The sequence below is a fragment of the Parasteatoda tepidariorum genome, chromosome 7 (assembly GCF_982258835.1).
Source record: "Parasteatoda tepidariorum strain Cologne lab strain chromosome 7, Ptep-v5.0, whole genome shotgun sequence".
Lineage (NCBI taxonomy): Eukaryota > Metazoa > Arthropoda > Arachnida > Araneae > Theridiidae > Parasteatoda > Parasteatoda tepidariorum.
The window spans coordinates 32,078,863-32,091,749 of NC_141761.1; the positions used below are offsets into that span (position 1 = coordinate 32,078,863).

Below are 12,887 nucleotides of genomic sequence, written 5' to 3' on the forward strand. Positions count from 1 at the left end.
CGTGGTACTATTTTCATTTTGTGGAGTCGCGGAACTTCTGTTGAGCTCTATTAAGAAAACCCAGTTTATACAAGGTTCATTGTTACTAATGGTAGTGTTCTTTCTTTAGATCCCATGTTGGTCATCTTTCCATCCTATAAAAAATCGATAATGTGGTTATATTCACAGCTTTTCCTTCCGCTTTAAAATCATTTTTCTTCTTCTTTTTGACCTAATCGTTTGCACATAGCGATTAGAAATTGCAAAGATGTCTTTTAATTTACCCATTAACGGATATAATAGAGTAAATAAAATATCGATCATAGCTTCAGTGAATAAATGTTAAATCGTTTTCTTCTTTTTTACCTAATCGTTTGCACATAGCGATTAGAAATTGGTAAGATACCTTTTAATTTACCATTTAACGGGTATAATCGAGTAAATAAAATATCGATCACAGCTTCAGTAAATAAATATTAAATCATTTTTTTCTTCTTTTTTACCTAATCGTTTGCACATAGCAATTGGAAATTGCAAAGATACCTTTTAATTAACCCTTTAACGGATATAATAGAGTAAATAAAATATCGATCATAGCTTCAGTAAACAAATACATATTAAAATTAAATATGAAGGTTTTATCTGAATGGGGGTCCAACTGTACTATTGATCATTTTTAGATTCAGGGTCTTAAAGTTTAATAAGTGTATTGTTTTCCGATTTTTTTTTCCTTCTGATTTTTAACTTGTTCTTGCATGAACATAACAGTAAGGTTAACTTTTTTATTTTATTTAAAGAGTTTGGTTACACTATTATTTAAGTAAGACCTTCATATATTCTTAGGTTTTCAGACCTGTATTTTAATAATATTCTATCGAAACTTATCCAGTTACAGAAATAAACAAATTTGTTGAAAGAGTAAAATCTAATGCGGATAAATTAGATTATTTGTGAAAGAAGGAAACGCGCTTAAATTATATTAACTGCACTCAGTAAATTCTCATTTTACTCACAAGACAACAAATTAAAAAAGGTGCTTATTTTTTATCTTTCATTTTTTTTTATGTCAAAGAAATCAGTGTAGCTTAAATTCCTTTTTATGAAAATATCAAATCATCTGGACTTATCAAAACTGACTAAAGTCTGTTATAACGAATGTTGAGTTGATCTAGGAAATTTACTCTTAAATCTAAGGGTGATCCGACGATGAACTAATTAAAATAGACTCACTAGCAATTCATAAAAGGCAACTAAATTTTGTATTAAAGCTTTTAAAATGAGCCATTGTTTTTCTATTCATCACAGACATGGTAAAATTTGCAATGAGGTGGCGTTTCAAAACCCGTTTTTGCTTTGACTATTTTCACGGGTTCGCTTTCCAACTTTGATACCACCTGTTACAGGGGATAGACATTTGCAGCTGCATTCATCCTCCCGCCCTGCACGCATTTCCTCACTATTATCGACTATTAAAATGTTGACTTTATTTAAGAGATGTAAAACGATACTTATGCAATCCGAAGCTAGGAGTCTCGTTTACAATTGCGAAAAATTTGTTTCAATAGATTTATGCAGCGTAATATCGGGTTTATGTTCTTTTAACTTTCTCCTCTTTTTTTTCGTTCAAAAATTCTATACGTCTATCCAGATAATTCCAGATTTTATCAATAATTATTTTCAGTATAAGCAGCAGATGAAGTTTTTAACACACCACTAATTCAGATTTTAGATTTTAAATACAGCACTGACTTGTTCCGTATCATTATTTTGTTCAACATTTTGTAAGAAATTATTTTGATTGGGTTCGTGGGGAGGATGGCATACTACTTTCATTGTTTTCCTTAGTTAAATATCATTGACAAACAATTCACAAAATTTTTGAGCCCAGATGTTTCTTTAAATGACACTTAACATTTATAAAATTGTTTTGTATTTTTCTTACTTACGTTTTTTTATATAGCTTTAAAAATATTTAATAAAATTAAACAAATTTTTTAGAGCTATTTAAAATAAATTAAAAAATTTTTTCTTAAAAATTTGAAAAACATTTGTTGAAAACTTAACAATATATAAGTAATTATAGTTCTATACTGCACACGTGTGAAAAAAAATCTGATTTTAATGTCTTAAAAAATTAAAAAAATTAAAGTAATTTCGTAAGTAGTTTTTGTGCCATTTTTTGAAGAAAAAAAAGCCCAATGATGAGAGGTTTTCTACAATTATTTTGTATCATGAGACAAAATTAAATAACAAATGATAATCTTCTTCTTGGGCACTACAGCCTATGACAGGCCAAGCCCGTCCCAATAAGTTTTTGCCATCTTTATCTATTATGTGCCATGGCCTTCCAGTTAGTTATTCCTATTATCTTTAGGTCCCTCTCAACTGCGTCCAGCCACTTAGGCTGTGGATGACCCCTTTTTCTTGTACCTTCTGGTTTAAAAAAAGTTACCTTTTTTGAAGGGTTTTGGTCTTCCGATCTATAAAGGTGTCCCAGCCATCGAATGCGATTAGCCTTAATAACATGAACTATGTCTGGTTGTTTATATTTTTATATAACTCAAGGGTATGCCATTTGTTCATATATTACACCAAAAATTCTTCTAAGTATCCCTCTTAGATATCAGCAATTTGTTTTCCTCTTTTTTTTATTAAGAGTCCAGTTATATTTTAACAGATAATCCACTCCTAAATAAATGGAGGCTCCACTGTATAACAATTTTTGATAAAATGAAGCTCGATAAAAATGTGGAACTCTGCATTACGAATTCGTCGAAACCTTAATTAAAGTGTTGAAAAGTAATTGATTTTTTTAAAAATGGAGATAAATCATATGTTTATACATCAGCTGACATTATAAACAAACAGGTGGATTGCTTTCTCACATTAAAATTTAAAGATGTAGCCACGAGTATAATTTTGTTTTGTTATGAACTTAATCAACCTTTGTCGTGAACTAACCCTCACATGGAACCTTTAATCAAAAGCTGTTAATAGTCAAAAATTGTTAAACATTATTAACATACCTTATCCGTGGATTGGGTTGGTTCCACAGATGTTGTTGGTTATAATAATTGGAGTATTAATAGTTTAAAATTTGTAGCTTTTAATTTAATGTATGTTCTTGTTCTTTAATTCTTTTTCTATCTGGATGATAATTTAATATTTTAAGGAAGTTTAATTTGTTTAAAATGAAAGTTTTGCAATTTTTTTGTTAAATTTTTAAATAAAAAGTGAAGTGTTAGCATTTTTTGTTGTTTATAAACTAATTCTTAATGTGTTATACTACTTTTTTGTTGTTATTCATGTTGAACCTATGTTTTTTAGCGGATCCTGAGCAAGGATCGTGGGAAAGTGGATTGTCCTATGAATGCAGAACTCTCCTCTTCAAATCATTGCACAACTTAATTGAGCGGTAAATAGTTTTGAAATCTTAAATAATTGCTTTAAATTAGTAAACTTGATTAAGGGAGCTCTTGAAAGCTTTTATTCCAAGTAAAATAAAAAAGTCACAGTTTGAGTACTTTAAACAAAGCTTTAATTTTAAACTGTGTGTACTATTTCCTATAAAGTATCGTTCCACTTTAATGTGGACAAAATAGCTTAAATATTTAAAAAATATCATTAGACTATATTTTTTAATTGCACTTTTGCAAAATTCTTCTAAGAGGAAAATCATTAAAATTAATGAATAATAGTTAATTTTTACTTTTTATGAACACAAGTTTCAATTGCTTATCAGTTGTCAACCTCTATTATTCAAGAAAATTATGAACATATTCAAGACATTCATTTAAATAATTTCATAATCACTTATTAAGAATTAAGATTTTAATGTCAATTTTAAACTGAAAATATTTGAGCCAATTTAAATTTGTATTTAGTTATTAGTGTCATGTGAATTTTGTTCATTCTATTTTATAAAATTAACTGAATTTTTTTTATTTCTTGCATGTTTACCTTTCCTCCTTTTGTTTTATTCCTCATTTTTCTTCACCATTTTATTTTGAATCTTAAGATCTTTAAAAAAAGAAAAAAAGAGAAAAGGTTGATTTGGTTATATTATCTAGACCGTTGCACTTGTCATAAAAAAGTAAAAAATCATTAATGCATAAATCTTGTATTAGTTTAGGTTTATGATTGGCGAGAGAATTTTTTCTCCAAACTTTTACTGGTTTGAGATTTTCAATAATTTTGTTTTGTTCATAGGAGTTTACTATCTAGAGGTTTCGCTAGAGTTGGAAGATGGTTTATTCAGCCTCATGATGGAATTGACAAGAATACAAGAAGGTAGTATTACACTTAGCTCATTTTTGCTCATTTGTCATTGATTATAGTTACTATTTGCTTCACTGTTACATAAAGAAAAATTAAATGATTGTTAAAAATTATCTAATTTTTTTCACTGTTTTTAATGTTTTTAAATCCAGTGAAATCTGTTCATTGATAGGTGAGTTCTTTAGAACTAATCTTGGAGTTTCCTTGTCTTCTGGATTGGTTAAAAATTGCAAGGCTACGGTGTTGAACATTGGTAGTCGTAAACCCAAAATTGGGTCAGCTGTTCAACACCGGTTATAAAATAAAATAAAAATAAATGGATTGATTACTTCTTCAAACGTAAACTCTGTTGGCGAAATTGTACTGATATTTCCTTGCTATTAATTCCATTGAATAACATGGGGGGAACTGATTTCTTTATTACTTGAAATTTGCCAGTTTTAAGTTTAGAAAAAGGAAAAAAAAAAAAAAAAACATTACTGTTGACCACTAAGAAGATAAAAAATTAAGAATTAGCTTTTATTTTGAATCTAAGTGATATATTTCTGGAATTCTGAATTCTTTCTAAAACCTTGTCTTTTAAATATCATAGAAGTTTTAGAACTAAAATAATAAACAGTTTCAGTTATCCAGCTATTATTAGCTATTTTAATTGCAATTTTCTTTCTTTATTTAGATATGAATTAAAATAAATAAATTCCAATGTAAACTTTAAAATAGCCAATTAAAACTGTTAGTATTATCATGAAATTTGCAAAACTTGTCAAATTTCACTTTGGAAATCTCAGAAAATTTAGTTTTGTCTGAAGAGTGGCGTCTACTCCTTATTTAATATTAAGTGAGATCTTCATCTTGATTTAAAACCAATGTGTTTTAATCAAATTTAAATTGTATCAAGAATAGTTAATTTTTATACATTGTTGAGATTTTGTTAATCTAATTTCTATTTTTGATGTTTCAGCCCACAACTTTCTTTTGCATTCAATTTTTTTATACATGGAGAGAGTACTGTTTGCGCTAGTGTAGACGTCAGACAACGAATAACTGTTTGTGAACTAACACGTCAGCATTTATCTTTAGCACAAGGAAATTCTAATGGTCTTAAAGGTAACACTTTTGCACATTTCAAGCAATATAAAAACTATGTTAATCTACTAGTTCATTTTACATATTGTTCATTTTTTAATGTCTCAATTCTATAAAATAATTTAGATCAGCTCATTCGAATATGATTGATTTCTTAAAACTTTTTATATTTATGTTAACTAAATAATTACGTGAGTTTTTAAATAAATTCGCTTTGTGAATTTTAGTTCTTTTCTTCTCTTCTAGTCATACTATGTCCTTACGGGATATCAGGCACACTGACTGGACAAACCTATAAAGATTCCGATTTAAGTACACAAAGGATATTAAGTGAATGGCACCATTTTTACCCTGTACGTTCCAGAAATACAAAAGATTTGTTAGCTGATGATGATCACCATATCATGTCTGTTGTAGAAGTTTTAGTTTGTAAGTCTTAAATTTCATTTTCTTTTACAAATTTTCTTTGTGTCTGCTTTGCAAATTGATTTTTAGTTGAACATTTTGTTTAGTAGAAATATTTACCCCTTACTACAGTCTATTCTACTTTATTTAGAGCATCTCCCATTATATACATTAGGTCTAATTAGCTATTAAATAGATGAAATATTTAACATCTATCAGAACTTCTAAACTTACTGTTAATTTCAATATTATGTCCAAAATTAACTTAACGATCAATCTTTCTTGATTTTTATTTAACCTAAAGGGCAAATAAATTATCTTTTTTAGTTAAAATGTTTTTCTTTTTCATCTTTACTCTAACTTAGTACTAGTTCAAACACTGCAGCAGTTTACAGAACTGATTATCAAAAAGAGAAGTTAACAAGTTGAAAAGTCTAAACAAAAATTAAATGCATGTTAACCTATTTGCAGTTATATTTAATGTGCATTTTCAGTTATATTTAAATGAAATAAAGCTGCAAAATATGTAGTATTTTCCTTTATTTTCATAATTAAAATATTTAAAAATTTTTTTTTTTACAGAAAGCAATTTTGTCAATGTTTTATGTATTTCTTATTATGAAATTGATATTTGTATTGTTTATGTATAGGTACTTTTAGTATAGGAATCTTGTAACTCGTTTGTTTTCTTATAGACTATAGGGGACCTTGTTTCAGTCATTTCAGGTGAATATGGGGAAATTGGCTTTTTTCGCAATCATAAGTCTTTTAATATCTTTTGTAATTATAGTATTGTTAAATATTTTGGATTGGGGACCATCCATAATTTTTCCAAAAAAGATGGAAATTTTATTGAGTTCGTTAAATTATCGTTCTACTGGATGAATTAATTATTGTAATTATTTATACTGCCTAATTTGTAGTTCCAAAGTCTTCAGGACTTTTTGAATACTTTTATAAAAAAACTTTCTTATTGTGAACTGAAATCGTTTATGATAAAAATTAGTTTGTTAAAGAAATGTGTCCTGATAATCATTGTATACATTATTCAAAACGATTTTAATCCAACTAACATTTAAGTAATTAAATTTTTAAAATGGTGGTTGAATGGTTTTTCTGTAAAGTTTATGAGAAATGATTCCAAATGAAAGTTGAATAAGTAATGGCATTTTAAAACACCTAACAGATAAGTGAAATTATTAAATAATTTGATAAAAATATCTTATTTTATGTTTAATTTGCAATTTTGAAAAGATATTTCTGAAGGTTTTCCTTTTATTGCTGCACAAAGTTAAAACTTTTTTTAAAATTGGAATTGCTGTGGCATGTTGTATATTATGAGTAATAATGTTCTAATATTTTTTTTCCAGGTGGTACTAAAATGCGCTACCCATCAAGTTACATAGTTGTTTCTGAAATGGATGAAAATGTTGCCATTAGCCAGAACTCTAATTTTTCTTCTTATAACAGCAACACATCTTCCACCTTTTGTGCTTCCCAACAAAAGGCTTCCTTATTCACAGGTGTACTTACACCCCCTACATCTCCATGTGATCCTTCCCTCTCAGTTAACTCTCATTACAGAATAGGCTCCAATAGTGATATAATCAGTGAGCATGGGTCCTCCTACACTAGCATATGGAAAATTAAAGAAGCAACGTGGCAGGACAGCACTCTGCAGGGAAGAAGGCAGCAAACTGCTGAAAGTGGCGATCAAGCTGGTGCATGGGACTTCAGTGATCCCTCATCTTTAGTCAAGTGTAATTGCTCAAGGTATTCTGCTATGTTAAACTGTATTTCTTTTAATGAAATCGCTCCGTCTTTGCTGTTCTTATTTTCAGTCACATTCGGATTAAAAGTCAGAAATTGAACATGAGTATCAATCTTAATATTTTTTTAAGATGAAATGAAATGCTTGATTGTTTTAGTTATTACTTTCTTTATTTTTTGAATTCTGTCTATGCATGCAATGAAATAATTATTAACATCTAAAACAATATTGTTCAATTTTTCTTATTTACTATTTGATTTTTAATCTGTATTGGATTTTTCTTGACACTATTAATTGTTGCTTTTTTTTCTTCTCTTTTTTTAATAATTAATGAAAAGTAAGTTATTTAGAAATAAAAATATTTCAAAGAAAATTGGGTATTAAAAGTAAGTTAATAAATAAAATAAAAAAGATTAAACAACATTGAACATTTTGTTTCATGAACTTTACTCTGTAAAACTCTCCTATTGTGTTTTTGTATGAAACATTTCTCATGTTTTATCATTAAATTAGTTTATGTTGCACGGAAGCAAGTAATGTAATTCAGTAATATTTAACGGTTTCAGGATTTATTTAAATTATAAATGTTTTAAAGTGCCATCTTGACTTGTTGATAAGACATGGTCACTTCTGATTATAATTATTATATTATTGTTAATCTGCTGTCTAAATTGCAGCATTTTAAAATTTCTTTAAGTACACAAATTTTAAATGACGTAACTTGAAAAATGTTTTAAAACTGTAACAACCAGTTCTTCAAATTAGATAAACCTTTTTTGAAAAAAATAATATAATTATTTTCCCCTTGAATTAATTAAAATTTTATTGTGTACCTGGAGATAGTCTAAACTAATTGCTCTTATATTGGTATTTTCTTAAATTTTTATTTCATTCTTATTACTAGGTGTAAAACTACAGTGAAGCAAGAAAACACGAACAGTATAAAAGTACCTACAAGTACAAGTTCTTCAAGTACAACTGTGACCGCAAATCCTGTTGTATCTGTCGATAGTCCAAATAGTGCTTCGAACACTAATAGTTCTGCTAATACTACTCGTAAAGTGGATAAAACAGAAAAACTTAAAGCACAGACACGATTTAGGACTTCAATACCTTTCCATAAACGTAGTGCTTATTCAGACTCTTCATCAGAAGTTGATAGTTACTCTTCATCTTCTGCGTATGTCCTGCCTCCTGGGTCAGGAACTTCACTGCCAGCTACTGGCTGTACAAACTTTCAGTTTAAAGGACTTAACCAGTCCTTACGCTCCTCCACTCCAAGCGGCCTTCCTCAATTGCACACTTCAGTTGTTCAGCCTTCATTATTGGGATCTCCGCACCCTGGTACTCCTCTGACAGACAGTACGAACTCTCAATCAACTGAACCTGCAATGCCGACGTTGTCTCCGCATCCTCCTTCCATAAAGGAAGAGGAGACAGCTCCTCATGAATCTCAGGACCAAACATTAGTTACTCAAAGTCCATCAACCATACCTGAACCTAACACCAACAAAGAGAAAACTTCAACAGATTTGGTAAATCCCTTTCTTTTTTTCACAATTTGATTCAGATTTTGTATTAATACAACTTTCTATATGAATCACATACTTTTGATAGAAGTGGCGAGTGTTCAAGGCTATTTTTTTTTAAGTGCATTACTGCAGTGCAGTAATAAAATCAATGCCACAAAAAATTCAAAATTGAGAATTTGATACATTTGGCATTATACATATTACAAAATTTTTTTCATTAGCTATCTAAAATTCTATTTTAGCATTGATTGTATTAGCAAAAAGAGCCACCTTTTTTAAAAAAATTATTGCGAAGCACTTATGTTTTTTTCAATTAATACTCATGTAATAATTGATAAAAAATTGATGCAATAATTCATGTAATTAAGACTTGCCAACTTCCGAGGATGAATATTCCAAGTGATAGTGAAAAGAAAATTAAAATATATTTAAAGATAAAAATTTCATTGATTTGCTATGGCTTAAATATATTTAGCTTAAACAATAATATATATAATAGTGTCTATAAAAAATAGTCTATATAAATAAGTAAGTATACTTATATATGTGTGTTCGATTGATTTATTTATGTGTAGTGCATACCTGTATAATATCTGCGAACGTCGTTCGTGGAAAAGTTGTCACCATCATGGAAATTTTTTTACTACTACTAAAGAAGAAGAAAAAAATCCACCTCTTCAAAGAAAGTTTGTGTCTTACAAATTACCAAGAAAAAAAAGGATTAATTTCTTCTCTTTTTCCTACCAATGCAAACGTAATTTGAAATTACATTCATATGATTTCAAATTACACATCTGGATACCTATTTACACAATTTAAGATGGTGCATTGTGTTTCATATTTTCACTGTTTTATATTAAATATCTTTTTTTGTATTCATGCGATTTTAAAATAAAACATCAAGATTCGTATTCACCTGAATTTTGAAATCAAACATGGATAATAGTATCCACGCGATTTTAAAATCAAACATTCACGTGATTTAAAATTCATACATTGAGATTCGTATTCACACAATTTAAATAAATGAATAAAATTGATATTTTTATTAAAATGTTGATAACATTCTGTGGATAAATGCTTCTTACATAACTTTTTCTTTCTCGAATTTCAGGTATTTTTTCAATTATTTAAAAAGCGTTTTTGCAAATAAAATTTTTGAATTTCTATTTTCTGGTTTTCTACTAAATTCATTCCTGTGGTATGAATCAATATAGAGTTCTATAAAAATTAAGGATTTTTTAAAAAATCAAATTTTTTAACAAATTTTACCAAAATGTGATGACAAAGAAATAATTGAAATTAGTTAGTTACGAGAGTTAATCAATGCTTGCAGAAAGTTTTTTTAATTGAGGTTTTGTTTTCGCAGAAAGTTCTTCATTTTATCTAAGTCTGGTGTAGTGGTGATCAAAATCGTTTGAAATAAATATAAAAATTCCATAATTAAAATAAATTTATAAATTTTATTAGCTATCTCTATTTTTAAGCAAACACAAAGTTGAAATCATACCAACTATTTTTTCTCCTTGTGTTATTTCTGTAAGGCTCCATTGAATATTAAGTTCATACCACAATATTGTAAACTGAGGAAAGACACATATTGCAGCCATGTCTTATTACGACTAGTTAAAGGTTTACTCATGGTCACGATTTGTGTAACACTGCTAGTTCTTAGAACTAATTTTCTTTTATTTGTAGGTATCTTCTCCTTTTCAAACTATTCCTGTTGAAAATATTAAAACTGAAGTGGAATCTCCTAACCCTCAAACAAACTGTAGCAATACTGCTAATAATACTTCTAGCAATAATTTTGTTGCCACTTCAAATGAAGAGGCAAAACCACCAGTTTCTATCACCACCGCCAGTACCTCTGTTCCACCGACTGCTGCCTCTGCAACACAATCATCTCTTCCTATGCAAGGGTTAAAAAGACCTGCCTTGGTGATGTGTAGCCGGGACGATCCTCGGGATGAACTAGTAATGGATGGTCTACTCTATGACTATTCATTCTTAAACAGTTCTGTTTGGTAAATGCAATTTACTATTCGAAATTCAATCATAATGATTCCTACTAATATTTGTTTTAAAAATCTGAATTTTAACATTTTACCATTGATTACAACTTCTTGTGTGTTTTTTATGTGAAGTAGGTTAAATTAATCCTAAACAATGTTATAGCTTTTTCTTAATTTTCCTTTCTTAGTGTTTTGTGTTGTATAGCTTCTTATACGAGAATTGTAAAAAATATCTCATATATAACCATCAAAAGAACCTGCCCTTAGGACTTCAAAATTTTAGTCACTAAAATAGCAAAATATAAAAAATATGAGCCCAATTTCAGAAGTCTTAACCAAAGGGAAATTTTGAAATTTTTCATGATTAATTTTTTTCCATAAAGAACTTAAACCAAAAAAATATGGATACTTGAAATTTAAACTATTTTATAAAATGCAAACATATTTTGCAAAAATTGATAAGCCATATGCAGATTTGAAATTTGCAGGTCGTAATAGTATATTTAAAATATCGGCTCTTCAGAAATGATGTGAAAATGGAGAAAAAAATGATTAATAACTAAAAAAAAAAAAAAAAAAAAGCAAATGACCTGAAATTAAGACGGAATATTCACCGCTTCAGGAAGTAATCATTTAAATTCAGAATTCTGGATATTGTACTAAATATATTGCATTTTAAAAAAATTCATGTGGAAATCACTGAAAAATTGATAAATATTTAGTATTTTCCAAAAATCGATCAGAAAATCACTTGAATTTACAAGACTCTTTTTGTCAAAAAGTGATAACTCATACTGGAATTCAAGTGTCATAACAACATCATATTAAAATTATCAAACTTTCTGAAACCATGTAAAAATGCCCACAAACGTGGTAACGAACTGATCGGATGGCTTATTAAAATGTGTTAAAACCGTTCCTTTGCTGCATAATTCTTACAAAGCATCTGTATTTTTTCAGTTTCTAAGTCATAATGCATTGATTAATTTTTCAGATGAGTGGGAAAAAGTAAAAGCTCTAAAACTCAAAATTCACACTCACACAGCTTGAAAGGGCATTAGTCAACCTTTTTTTAGCTACACAAGTTATGCAACGCCAGGAATGTAGGTAAAGTGTAGTGAGCAAAAGCTGAGAAGCATTGCTGTGTGCTTGAAGCAAAATTAAGTGTTCACGAATGAGGCACAGAAGCAAAAATAAGATTGCATGACGTAAAATATTGGGATATAAAATCTAGTGTTATTTCTACTTTAGCACTATATATGGCGGCAAAGTGCTCCAAGTGAAATCATCGCTCTTAGACTGTCAAGCATTCATGGGCCCCGACCGGAAGCAGAAATACAATTATATTACGCCTTTGAATCGGGAAAGGAGGAAAATAGCTATCAGGGTTATTTTGCATGTAAAATTAATGTATTTGAGAATTGTCTGGAGTACATAGGAATTTTTGGAAATTCCGTGGTTGTAATCGGCTATGAAATCGTTTTCCTATAATTTCTCCAAACCACAATTTGCTTGGCTGAATTTATGATTTTGTTACATTTGGTGAGATGGTGAATAGTTAGCCCGAGCCCTGATTATAAAAATTAAGTACGATTTAAAAAAAGAAGAATCTTAAGTGGAGTGCAAACATTTTCTTATTATGTTACACATAGCAAATATGTTGAAATTTTATCGTTTACAATAAAGGAACTGTTATAGGTTAAGGGTGATTATGGCTAAAAGTTACAATTCCTAAAGGCTTTTTTTTGTTTTTTTGAAGCAACAAAAAAAAACCCCTACTTCTGAATGACCTAATATTCCATCTAAGTGATCATGAAATAA

General features: G+C 28.8%; 1 protein-coding gene across 1 annotated transcript in view; it reads left to right on the forward strand.

The window, feature by feature from the left end:
* The window catches only part of skd (mediator complex subunit skuld), a 58,679-nt gene that overhangs the window by 22,428 nt on the left and 23,364 nt on the right, over positions 1-12,887 (forward strand). Inside the window, exons 3-9 of the mRNA XM_043039343.3 lie at positions 3,307-3,394; positions 4,189-4,269; positions 5,219-5,364; positions 5,590-5,772; positions 7,119-7,521; positions 8,424-9,054; positions 10,750-11,078. Coding sequence (XP_042895277.2) covers positions 3,307-3,394; positions 4,189-4,269; positions 5,219-5,364; positions 5,590-5,772; positions 7,119-7,521; positions 8,424-9,054; positions 10,750-11,078 — 1,861 coding nt within the window. The remainder of the gene's footprint in view (positions 1-3,306; positions 3,395-4,188; positions 4,270-5,218; positions 5,365-5,589; positions 5,773-7,118; positions 7,522-8,423; positions 9,055-10,749; positions 11,079-12,887) is intronic.